The 13601-nt window shown below is 39.2% G+C and overlaps 1 protein-coding gene and 2 pseudogenes across 1 annotated transcript; 2 read left to right on the forward strand and 1 right to left on the reverse strand.

Moving 5' to 3' along the window:
- Window positions 1-2978: 2978 nt before the first annotated feature.
- LOC131803145 (arylsulfatase B-like) lies at window positions 2979-5975 on the forward strand. Its single transcript, XM_059124221.1, is given in 8 exon segments — window positions 2979-3135; window positions 3248-3278; window positions 3281-3406; window positions 3477-3703; window positions 3760-4015; window positions 4788-4945; window positions 5002-5752; window positions 5818-5975. Coding segments are annotated over 8 exon segments (1827 nt in total). The 5' UTR covers window positions 2979-3015.
- Window positions 5976-7979: 2004 nt separating this feature from the next.
- LOC131803146 (arylsulfatase J-like) lies at window positions 7980-11361 on the reverse strand (annotated as a pseudogene).
- Window positions 11362-11502: 141 nt separating this feature from the next.
- Window positions 11503-13601, forward strand: part of LOC131803147 (battenin-like) — a 12279-nt pseudogene continuing 10180 nt past the window's right edge.

Here is a 13601-nt window from a genome sequence, read left to right on the forward strand (position 1 = left end):
TGGATGGAATCGGATGTTATTTTCGCGATTTATGAGCTTCTTAGATATTCAAAATTTTAACACTTTTGTGGGGGAGGTACCAAAAGGAATGGACCGATATATTCCATCTTCACACCAGACTTTGTGTTAGTAAAAGTAATGACACGTGTGAAATTTGAAGAGAATCGGATGCTTATTTCGGATTTTATAATCGTTTTGGTTATTCAAAATTTTGACCCTTTTGTGAGGGAGGTACCAGAGGGAATGGTCCGATCTCTACCACCTTCACAGCATATTTTGTGTTGATGGAAATATTGAGATGTACCAAGTCTGAATGGAATCGGATGTGAGTTTCTCGTTCTATGAGCTTCGTGGGTATTCAAAATTTTGACCCTTTTGTGGGGGAGGTACCAGAAGGAGTGGGCCGATACATACCATCTTCACTCCAGATCTTGTGTTAGTAGAAATAATTGGATGTGGGAAATATGAAGAGAATCGGATGCTTATTTCGGATTTTATTATCGTTTTGGTTATTCAAAATTTTGACCCCTTTGTGGGGGAGGTACCAGAAGGAATGGTCCAATCTCTACCATCTTTACAACAGATCTTGTGTTGAGGGAAATATTGAGATGTACCAAGTCTGAATGAAATCGGATGTTAATTTCGAGATTTATGAGCTTCATAGATATTCAAAAATTTAACGCTTTTATGGGGGAGGTACCAGCAGGAGTGGACCGATATATCCCATCTTCACACCAGATCTTGGGTTAATAGAAATTATGGGATATCTGTAATTTGAAGACAATCGGACTCATACATCACATTTTATAAGAGCTATAATTATTCGAAATTTTGACCCTTTTGTGGGGAAGGTACCAGAATAAATGGTCCGATCTCTACCATCTTTACAACAGATCTTGTGTTGAGGGAAATATTGAGATGTACCAAGTCTGAATGAAAACGGATGATAATTTCGGGTTTTATAAGCTTCATAGATATTCGGAATTTTAACACTTTTGTGGGGGAGGTACCAGAAGGAGTGGACCGATATATTCCATCTTCACAGCAGATCTTGTGTTAGTAAAAATAATGGTATGTGTAAAATATGAAGAGAAACGGATGAGTATTTCGAATTTTATAATCGTTTTGGTTATTCAAAATTTTGAACCTTTTGTGGGGAAGGTACCAATTGGAATTCTCCGATCTCTACCATATTCACATCATATTTTATGTTCATGGAAATATTGAGATGTGTCAAGTTTGAATGAAATCGGTTGTTAATTTCGTGTTTTATGAGCTTCGTGGATATTCAAAATTTTGAACCTCTTGTGGGGGAGGTACCAGAAGGAGTGGGCCGATACATACCATCTTCACTCCAGATCTTGGATTAATAAAAATAATGGGATGTGTGAAATTTGAAGACAATCGGACTCTTACATCACATTTTATAAGAGTTATAAATATTCCAAATTTTAACCCTTTGTGGGGGAGGTACCAGAAGAACTCGTCCGATCTCTACCATCTTTACAACCAATCTAGTGTTGATGAAAATATTGAGATGTGCCAAGTCTGAATGGAATCGGATGTTAATTTTTGCGTTTTATGAGCTTCATGGATATTCGGAATTTTGACACTTTTGTGGGGGAGGTACCAGAAGGAGTGGACCGATATATTCCATCTTCACAGCATATCTTGTATTAGTGGAAATAATGACATGTGTGAAGTTTGAATAGAGTTGGATGCTTATATCGGATTTTATAATCGTTTTGGTTATTCAAAATTTTGACCGCTTTGTGGGGAAGGTACCAGAAGGAATGGTCCGATTTCTACCAACTTTACAGCAAATCTCGTGTCTATGAAAATATTGAGATGCGCCAAGTTTAAATGGAATCGGATGAACATTTGGCGTTTTATGAGCTTCATGGATATTCAAAATTTTGACCCTTTTGTGGGGGAGGTACCAGAAGGAGTGGACCGATATATCTAATCTTCACACCAGACCTTGGGTTAATAAAAATATTGTAATGTGTGAAATTTGAAGACAATCGGACCCTTACATTAAATTTTAAAAGAGTTATGATTATTCCAAATTTTGACCCTTTGTGTGGGAGGTACTTGATGGAGTCTACCGATATTGTTCATTTTCTCAACTGGCCTAGCACTGATGCATATATTAAGATTCGCAAAGTTGGAGCAAAATCGGATTATCCTTTCTCTTTCTGTGCAAAAAAGTATTGTCTTTGAAAATATTGACATTTAGTGTGGGAGGTACTGGAAGTAGTGGATCGATATTGCCCATCTCCAAACTCGATCTAAGTTTGATAAAAATATTACGATGCACCAAGTTTGGAGCAAATCGAATACTCCCTTCGAGAGTTATCGTGCGCAGCAGCCAGACATATGGATGGACGGACATCGCTAGATCGACTCAAAATATCCTGAAATGGATTTGTTCCAAAGAGACCTGGGGTCTAAAATCGTTATTTCTATGATTTCTATGATATTTTGGCCTTATCGAATGATATATACCCTCTCCATATGGCTAGGCTGAGGATATAAAAAAATGGATTGAAAATTGTCCAATATTCCGCTTTTCCTACCACTATTGCTCTGATGCAGAACCTGCCAGAATCGACTATTTTTGCAATTTTTTTCCGATGCCCAAAAATGGAAAAGACCAAATATTGGCTGAAAAGTCATTTATTGCCATCTCTTGTTAAATGTCTGAGAAATGTGGGCAACTTTCAATTATTGGCGCCTAAGAGTATGCTTTGGTATTTGCACACCATTTAATAGAAAGTCAGTGGCTTTTGCTGTTACCTTTCGCTGCTTTAATTTACACCCATCCATCCATTTGTTGACAATGCTGGTCAATGGCAAATGCAGGCTAAATAAATATTTATCAGAAATAACTGTAGTTTGTTAAATAATTTATAAAAAATGATTAACATTTATGGGAAATGATTAAAAAATATTCCATTCAGTTGCTGTATTGCAGCCGTAGCTATAAGTCAATGAGAGAGAGAGACAGGTTAAATGTGGTTATTATTACTTTTATTGTTGGCTTTTTCCCTGAGGGCCATGTCCGCTAGGGTCCAGGAGGAGGATTCATCGGCTGTTCCACCAAATATTATCATAATTTTGGCTGATGATTTGGTAGGCTTGGCAAAAGGAAAATCTCTATTTTTCAAAAAAAAAAAAAAAAAAAAAAATTTTCTGAGGTACGAATATTTTTAAAATTACCAAATATTTTCACAAATCCCTCCAGGGTTTTGATGATGTCAGCTTTCGCGGCAACAATGTATTTTGACACCCAACATCGATGCCTTGGCCTATCATGGCAAGATATTGCAACGGCACTATGCCCCAGCCATGTGTACACCATCAAGGGCGGCCTTGCTGACGGGATTATATCCCATACATACGGGTAAGGAGGCAGAGGGATTCTACTGACTAAAAACATGATTAAAACCTACAAATTCCTCTATCCCCCTCAGGAAGCCAACATTTTGTGCTCATCAACGAGGAACCCTGGGGAATTTTGAAAAATCACACCACCATGGCGGGGGTATTTCAGGCGCATGGTTATTCCACAAATTTGGTGGGTAAATGGCATTTGGGCATGGGTCGCAAAGAGTATACGCCCACCTTCAACGGGTTCGATCAACACTATGGCTATTGGGGAGCCTTTGTAGACTACTACAGGAAAATGAGTAAAATGCCGGTAAGTTTTGAATTTTGGGATTTTTTACATTTGGTTGTAATGTCTTTACTTCCAAGACCAATTTCAGTTTGGGTTATGATTTTCAAAGGAATATGGATTTGGAATGTCCCCCCGAGGGTTCATATGTAACCGATTTGCTAACCCAGGAGGCAGAGGATATTATTTTGAGAAATTCCGGTACAAAGCCTTTATTTTTGCTGGTCTCCCATTTGGCCACCCATGCCGGCAATGATGATAATCCCTTGCAGGCTCCCTTGGAGGAGATTGAGAAGTTTTCCTATATTTCGGATGTGAAGAGGAGAACCTATGCAGGTGAGGATACAAATTTTCATTTTGAGAGAAGTCTTCCATAAAAGACGGCCTCAGATGAGGTCTTCCATAAAAGACGGCCTTAGATCTGGTCTTTTATAAAAGACGGCCTCAGATGAGGTCTTCCATAAAAGACAACCTCAGATGAAGTCTTCCATAAAAGGAGGCTGCAGATGAGGTCTTCCATAAAAGACGGCCTCAGATGAGGTCTTTCATAAAAGACGGCATCGGATGAGTTCTTCCATAAAAAACGGCCTCAGATGAGGTCTTCCATAAAAACGGCCTCAGATGAGGTCTTCCACAAAAGGCGGCCTCAGATGAAGTCTTCCATAAAAGACGGCATCGGATGAGTTCCTCCATAAAAAAACGGCCTCAGATGAGGTCTTTCACAAAAGGCGGCCTCAGATGAAGTCTTCCATAAAAGGAGGCCTCAGATGAGGTCTTTCATAAAATACGGCCTTAGATGAGTTCCTCCATAAAAAACGGCCTAAAATGAGTTCCTCCATAAAATACGGTCTCAGATGAGGTCTTCCACAAAAGACGGTCTCAGATAAGGTCTCCAAAAAATACGGTCTCAGATGAGTTCCTGAATAAAATACGGCCTTAGATAAGTTCCTCCATAAAATACGGCCTCAAATGAGTTCCTCCATAAAAAACGGCCTAAAATGAGTTCCTCCATAAAAAACGGACTCTATAAAAAATGGCCTCAGATGAGATCATCTGCAAAACACGCCCTCTTTTGAGGCCTTCCTGAAAAGTTCTTCTTTCTTCTTAGCCATGGCTTCCAAGTTGGATGAAAGTGTGGGTCGCATTATTCAGGCTCTGGATAAAGCTCAAATGCTAAGCAACTCCATTATTTTATTCCTCTCCGATAATGGAGCCCCCTCGGTGGGTCTGTACAGCAACACTGGCTCCAATTGGCCATTGAAGGGGGTAAGTTATCTCATCGAATTCCAAATTATAATCTCAGAACCATTTTCTCCTCTCAGCAAAAAAATTCTCCCTGGGAGGGTGGCCTACGCGTTCCTGGTGTCATTTGGAGTCCTTTGTTGAAAAATCCTGGATCGATTTTTCATCCGCCCATATATATGGCGGATTGGTTGCCCACATTGGCGGCGGCAGCCGAAATTGAATTGAATCTCCCCCTGGATGGCTTAAATCTATGGCCTGATTTGGTGGATGGTGTTGAATTATTCGACCCATTTGAACGGCAACGTGAAATCGTTCATATACTGGATGAGATTTGGAACGTAACCAGCTATATGAGGGGTCAGTGGAAATATATTCGAGGAACAACCATAAATGGCGAATACGATCGGCTGCTGATGCAAAGAGACCGAAATACCACAGATCCCAGATCCTTGGTCTATGAAAAGGCGATTCAATCTTCCATGGTCTCCCTAAGTCTTCGAAAATATGATTGCATACCGTTGTCAAAAAAGAAGATCCAAAAATTTCGTTCCGGCGCCGAAATCCATTGTGATCATGAGGAGAAGGAGGCAACACCCTGTGATGCCACCCGCGAAGAATGTCTCTATGATCTAGCCAAAGATCCTTGTGAGCAACACAATTTAGCCTCTCAGCCAGGATATGAAAGTATTTTACAAGAATTCCGAGAGAGAGTGGAGAGTCTCAGATCCACAGCAGTGCCTCCGAAGACCGGTGGTAGCCTGCTGAACTATGATCCATCCTATCATTATTGTGTGTGGTCGAATTTTGTGGAAGAGGAGATGACAATTTGTAGGTTTGCTGTCAATTTTTAAGGGAAACAACTTTTAAAGCTCCCCTTTCTCTCTCGTTTTCAGATAGACGGCAATGCACCTATGAGTCGGGACCTTGTCGAAAAATTCTACCAAATTCATGGCATTCTTTTTATTCTATGAAATATCCTTGTGTATTTTGCTTCTATTATCATTTCGAATCATTGCAAAATGTAGGCGGCGTAAGAATACTGAAAATGTAGACGTAGTACCGGATAGAGAGCATTTGCAGGATTTGTTATCGGCACATGTCTAGATTCGATTCCATAAAAATTTCGAGGAAAAAAAATTAGAATAAATTTTAATATTTTTAAAACTAAAATAAAACAAAACATTTCCGATAACTACATTTCCTACAGAAGAAGTTGTTCGATAACAACATTTTCTATAGAAATGTTGTTCGATAACAACATTTTCTATAGAAATGTTGTTCGATAACAACATTTTCTATAGAAATGTTGTTCGATAACAACTATTTCTACAGAAAAGTTGTTCGATAACAACATTTTCTATAGAAAAGTTGTTCGATAACAACCATTTCTATCGAAAATGTGTTCGATAACAACATTTTCTATAGAAAATGTATTCGATAACAACATTTTCTATAGAAAAGTTGTCCGATAACAACATTTTCTATAGAAAATGTGTTCGATAACAACATTTTCTATAGAAAATGTGTTCGATAACAACATTTTCTATAGAAAATGTGTTCGATAACAACATTTTCTATAGAAATGTTGTTCGATAACAACATTTTCTATAGAAAATGTGTTCGATAACAACTATTTCTACAGAAAAGTTGTTCGATAACAACATTTTCTATAGAAAAGTTGTTCGATAACAACATTTTCTTTAGAAAAGTTGTTCGATAACAACATTTTCTATAGAAAAGTTGTTCGATAACAACATTTTCTATAGAAAAGTTGTTCGATAACAACATTTTCTATAGAAAAGTTGTTCGATAACAACCTTTTCTATAGAAAAGTTGTTCGATAACAACCTTTTCTATAGAAAAGTGGTCCGATAACAACATTTTCTATAGAAAAGTTTTTCGATAACAACATTTTCTATAGAAATGTTTTTCGATAACAACATTTTCTATAGAAAATGTGTTCGATAACAACATTTTCTATAGAAAATGTGTTCGATAACAACGTTGTCTATAGAAAATGTGTTCGATAACAACGTTGTCTATAGAAAAGTTATTCGATAACAACTGTTTCTATAGAAAAGTTGTTCGATAACAACTATTTTTATAGAAAAGTTGTTCGATAACAACTATTTCTATAGAAAAGTTGTTCGATAACAACATTTTCTATAGAAAAGTTGTTCGATAACATTATTTCCTATAAAAACGTTGTTCGATAACAACATTTTCTATAGAAATGTTGTTCGATAACAACATTTTCCATTGAAAAGTTGTTCGATAACAACATTTTCTATAGAAAAGTTGTTCGATAACAACTATTTCTATAGAAAAGCTGTTCGATAACAACTATTTCTATTGAAAAGTTGTTCGATAACAACTATTTCTATGGAAAAGTTGTTCGATAACAACATTTTCTATAGAAATGTTTTTCGATAACAACATTTTCTATAGAAATGTTGTTCGATAACAACTATTTCTATAGAAAAAGTTGTTCGATAACAACTGTTTCTATGGAAAAGTTGTTCGATAACAGCTATTTCTACAGAAAAGTTGTTCGATAACAACATTTTATATAGAAATTTCTATAGAAATGTTGTTCGATAACAACTATTTCTATAGAAAAGTTGTTCGATAACAACTATTTCTATAGAAAAGTTGTTCGATAACAACTATTTCTATAGAAAAGTTGTTCGATAACAACATTTTCAATAGAAAAGTTGTTCGATAACAATTATTTTTATAGCAAAGTTTTTCGATAACAACATTTTCCAAAGAAATTTTGACCGATAACAATACATTCCATGGAAATGATGTTCGATAACGACATTTTTGTCATAATATGGCCCGATAACTTTTGTTCTTAATCGGAAATAATGAATTGGCGCCATCTCTTAAAAATAGCTAGAGGCCAAGCTACTATAGCTGAGCAAATATGTTTTGCCTGAAAGTATGCTTTGAATTGCGCCTGTTTAGCCCAAATAAAATAAAAATATTTTGCATGAGATTTCGGTACATATTTTTAGTTTTAATTTGCATTTTAAATCCAAAATAAATATTACGGGTTCCGCTGTAAGGATTCTATCAGGTATCCTGGATTTTCTTTCTTTTAAAATTATTTTTTATTCCTGTAAAAGCCAAATTAATTTGCTGTGATTATCAGCCTTGACAGGGTGTGGACTCATAGCTGCACTGCAAAACATCTACAAGAGAGAGAATAGAGAGGGAGAATGAGAAAGGGGGGAGGGAGAGAGAGAGGAGGAGATGTATAATAAAATCTAAAATCCTTCACTGAGTAACACTTACAGTCCGTGGGCTCATCCTCCACAAAATTCGACCAAACACAATCATGATAGGAAGGATCATAGGGTAATAAACTCCCACCGGTCTTCGGAGGCACTGCTGTGGATCTGAGACTTTCCACTCTCTCTCGCATTTCTTGTAAAATACTTTCATATCCGGGCTGAGAGGCCAAATTGTTTTGCTCACAAGGATCTTTGGATAGATCATAGAGACATTCTTCGCGGGTGGCATCACAGGGTGTTGCCTCCTCCTCCTCATATCCACACTGGATTTGGGCGCTGGAACGAAATTCTTGGATCTTCTTCTTTGACAACGGTATGCGATCATATTTTCGCAGACTGAGGGATGCCATGGAAGATTTGATGGATTTTTCATAGTCCAAGGATCTGGGATCTGTGGTATTCGCATCCCTTTGCACCAGCACCCGGTCGTATTGTCCATCTATAGTTGTCCCTTGAATATATTTCCACTGACCCCTCATATAGCTTGTTATGTTCCATATCTCATCCAGCATATGGACAATTTCACGTTGCCGTTGAAATGGGTCGGATAATTCAACACCACCCACCAAATCTGGCCATAGATTTAAGCCATCCAGAGGGAGATCCAATTCAATTTGGATGCCGCAGCCAGTGTGGGCAACCAATCCGCCATATATATGGGCGGTGAAAAATCGATCCACGATTCTTCAACAAAGGACTCCAAATGACACCAGGAACCCGTAGACCACCCTCCCAGGGAGAATTTTTTTGCTAAGGGAAGAAAAGGGTTATGAGATTTGTAATTTGGATTGGCTGAGGTAACTTACCCCCTTCAATGGCCAATTGGAGCCCGTGTTGCTGTACAGACCCACCGAGGGGGCTCCATTATCGGAGAGGAATAAAATAATGGAGTTGCTTAGCATTCGGGCTTTATCCAGGGCCTGGATAATGCGACCCACACTTTCATCCAATTTGGAAGCCATGGCTAAGAAGAAAGAATAACTCTTCAGGAAGGTCTCATGTGAGGCTGTATTTTATGGCAGACCTCGTCTGAGGCCGCCTTTTAGAAGACCTCATCTGAGGTCGACTTTTTAGAAGACCTCCTCTAAGGCCGTCTTTTGTGAAAGACCTCATATAGGCCCGTCTTTTGTGGAAGACCTCATTAGGCCCGTCTTTTGTGGAAGACCTCTCCCAAGGCTGTATTTTATGGAAGACCTCTTCTAAGGCCTCTTTTATAGAAGACCTCATCTGAGGGCCGTCTTTAGTGGAAGACCTCATCTTAGCCATCTTTATGGAAGACCTCTTCTAAGGCCGTCTTTTATGGAAGACCTTACCTTAGGTAGCCTTTTATGGAAGACCTCATCTGGGGCCGTCCTTTTATGAACGACCTCATCTAGGCCCGTCTTTTGTGGAAGACCTTATCTGAGGCCGTCATTTATGAAAGACCTCATCTGAGGCCGTCTTTTATGGGAGACCTCATTTGAGGTCGTCTTTTATGAAAGACCTCATCTAGGCCCGTCTTTTGTGGAAGACCTTATCTGAGGCCGTTGTTTATAGAAGACCTCATCTAAGGCCGTCTTTTATGGAAGACCTCATTGAGTCCGTTTTTTGTGGAAGACCTTATCTGAGGCCGTTTTTATAGAAGACCTCATCTAAGGCCGTCCTTTTATGGATGACCTCATCTGAGGTTATCTTTTATGGAAGACCTCATCTGAGGTTGTCTTTTATGAAAGACTTCATCTGAGGCCGTCTTTTATGGAAGACCTCACCTAAGGCCATCTTTTATGAAAGACCTCAAGAGATGCCGTCTTTCATGGAGAGAGCTCATATGAGGGCCGTTTTTATGGTATACCTTATCTTAGGCCGCCTTTTATGGAAGACCTCATCTGAGGCCGTATTTTATGGGAGATTTTGTTTTAAGCCGTCTTTTGTGAAAGACGCCATTTTAGGCCGGCCTTTAAAGGAGACCTCATCTATGGCTGTTTTATTTTTTGGAAGACCTCGTCTGAGGCCATTTTTTACCGAAGACCTCATCTGAGGCCGTCTTTTATGGAAAACCTCATTTGAGGCTGTCTTTTGTGAAAGACCTTATATGAGGTCGTCTTTTATGGAGGACCTCATCTAATGCCATTTTTTATGGAAGACCTCATCTCAGGACGTCTTTTATGGAAGACCTCATCTAAGGCCGATTTTTGTGGAAGTCCTCATCTGACGCCGTCTTTTATGGAAGACCTCATCTGAGGCCGTCTTTCATGGAAGACCACATCTTAGGCCGTTTTTATGGAATACCTTATTTGAAGCCGTCTTTTATGAAAGACCCCATCTCAGGCCGTCTTTTATGGAAGACCTCATTTGAGGCCGTCTTTTATGATAGACCTCATATGAGGCCATCTTATATGAACGCCGAATTGAAAATTTGTATCCTCACCTGCATAGGTTCTCCTCTTCACATCCGAGATATAGGAGAACTTCTCCATCTCCTCCAAGGGAGCCTGCAAGGGATCATCATCATTGCTGGCATGGGTGGCCAAATGAGAGACCAGCAAAAATAACGGCTCTGTACCGGATTTTCTCAAAATAATATCCTCCGCTTCCTGGGTTAGCAAATTGGTTACATATGAACCCTCGGGAGGATATTCCAACTCCATATTCCTTCGAAAATCATAACCCAACTGAAATGGTCTGGGAAGATGAGGCATTAGACCCAAATATAAAAAATCCCAAAATTCAAAACTTACCGGCATTTTACTCATTCGCCGATAGTAATCCACAAAGGCCCCCCAATATCCATAGTGTTGATCGAACCCGTTGAAGGTGGGCGTATACTCTCTGCGACCCATGCCCATGTGCCATTTACCCACCAAATTTGTGGAATAACCATGCGCCTGAAATACCTCCGCCATGGTGGTGTGATTTTTCAAAATTCCCCAGGGTTCCTCGTTGAGCAGGACAAATGTTGGGTTCCTGGTGGATATGAAATTAAAATTTGAAATCAGTTGTTTTTCCTCTTTAAAAATCCTCTACCTTCTTACCCGTGTGTATGGGATATAATCCCGTCAGCAATGTCGCCCTTGATGGTGTACACACTGCTGGGGTATAATGACGTTGTAATATCCTGCCATGATAGGCCAAGGCATCGATGTTGGTGTCAAAATTCATTGTTGCCGCGAAAGCTGATGTCATCAAAACCCTGCGGGGGGATGGAAAAATTCGCAAAATTTGAATATTTTCGTATCGAGATTTTGGAAAAATTTATGACTTTTTAAAATTTTGGAGGCCTACCAAATCATCCGCCAAATTATGACCATATTTGGCGGCACCGACACCTGTTTGGGCCTGGCTTTTGACCAGAATCCAGCCACTAGGCCTATTTTTAATATTAGCCACAATATTCGCATATTTAATTTTCGAAAGCACCTTTTCGAACTGCAAGTTTGCGGATGATTGACAAAAAATAATTTTAAATTCATTTTTTCGAATAATTTTTATGATTTCTGATAAAAAAAATATTCGTTTATAACCTGCAATTTTTTATGGGCTCTTTTGTCTGCCAGAAGGTTATATTAACTTGGCGATAAGATATCACCTTTGTTGTTGTTGTTGCAGCAGTTCTACAACCGTATTCAAATTTAAAGATGCAGTAATCTGTTACCAGCTGTAGCCACAAATTCGCGTTACAATGTTGCAAAGATTTGGCAGGACATTTACCATTCTACAAAGTGGCGCCCAATATGAATTAAGGCAACAGCACCAACCTATAATGACGTGGAGGACTTTTCTGGTTGTTGCTGCTGTTGTTGTAGCAGTAATACATGCAGATTTTTGGATTCTGCTAATCTGGTTCGAGCTCCAGGTCTATAAATTCGGCTAACTTAATGGGCTATAACCGGAGATCTTCTGGAGTGAGTTGGATAGGTTGACAGTGCAATTAAATTGTGCGGGCCTGTATCACACGCCGGGCAGACGTCATGCACATCTTCGTCAATTCGTGGCCAATACGAATTGAGAGACGACTGCACCATCCTGAACGTAATTGCGCCAAAACCACCCTATGGAAGATCTAATCTGAGGCCATTTTTTATGGAAGGCCTCATCTAAGCCAATCTTTTATGGAAGGCCTCATCTGATGCTGTCTTTTATGGAAGACCTCTTCTAAGGCCTTCTTTTATGGAAGACCTCTTCTAAGGCCGTCTTTTGTGGAAGACCAGATATGAGGCCGTCTCTTAGTGGAAAACCTCATCTGAGACCGTCTTTTATGAAAGACCTCATCTGAGGTGGTCTTTTATGGAAGAGCTCATCTGAGGCCTTCTTTTATGGAAGAACTCATTTAAAGTCGTTTTTTTTTTTGAAGACCCCATCTGAGGCCGTTTTTTATGAAGATCTCAAGTTATGTATTTTATGGAAGACCTCATCTAAGGCCTTATCTAAGGTCGTATTTTGTGAAGATCTTATCTGAGGCCGTCTTTAATGGAAGACTTCATCTATCGCCGTCTTTTATGGATCACCTCATTTGAGTCATATTTTATGGAAGGCCTCGTCTGACGCCGTCTTTTATGGAAGACCTCTTCTAAGGAAGAGCTCATCTGAGGCCTTCTTTAATGGCCTGCACACCATCCTGAACGTAATTGCGCCAAAACCACCCTGGCTGACGTTCCTCAGCTGCCTACAAATCAGGGACACTGCACCGTGTGCCGTCATTTCTCAAGTGTGGTTGCTTATTATTTCCATAAATATATCCTCTTGCCCAGCATCGGGCCGTCTTCCATTAAACAACACATAAAATATTTTTTCTCGTTTTTTTTCTCAGTGTTGTCGTCGTTTTCTAAAACCGTTCGTAATTATTTCCATTAACTTATGTTCTTTGGCTAACCAATTAATAAGACAAAAATCTCTGCCATGAACTCTCCCAAAATTTCTCTTCTCCAACATTGTTTCTTTCTCTTTTTAGTTTTCTCTTCCCCCTAAAATCACTACATTTGACAACGACGATTATTGTCATGGATAAACCGCACTCTATCTATCCCACCACAACAACATATAGCCCACATCGTCAATGTAAAACTGATCATTGTGCCGTGAACTTTCAAGCGTGTATATCGTGCGGTTTGCCGGTTTTCTTTCGTTCAAGTCTCGTAAAATTGCCATTTGACGAATAGTTGTTGCCGTTGTTGTTGTTGTTGGGGGAGTAAAAGTGTGTGACTGTGTAAACATTGGCTGCTCTTTGGCCTCAAAAAAAAAAAAAAAACAAAAAAAAACAACCGTTTATTTTGGCAGAGTGGCGTCGCCGAGTATGTATCAATGAGAGTGTGTGTGTGGGTGTGTGTGAGAGAGAGGAGAGTGAATGAATGGATGAATGGCTGCGTGTTTTTGGTGTAAATCAAAAACACAAATCAAAATAA

Source organism: Musca domestica, unplaced genomic scaffold, assembly GCF_030504385.1.
Source record: "Musca domestica strain aabys unplaced genomic scaffold, Musca_domestica.polishedcontigs.V.1.1 27, whole genome shotgun sequence".
Classification (NCBI taxonomy): Eukaryota; Metazoa; Arthropoda; class Insecta; order Diptera; family Muscidae; genus Musca; species Musca domestica.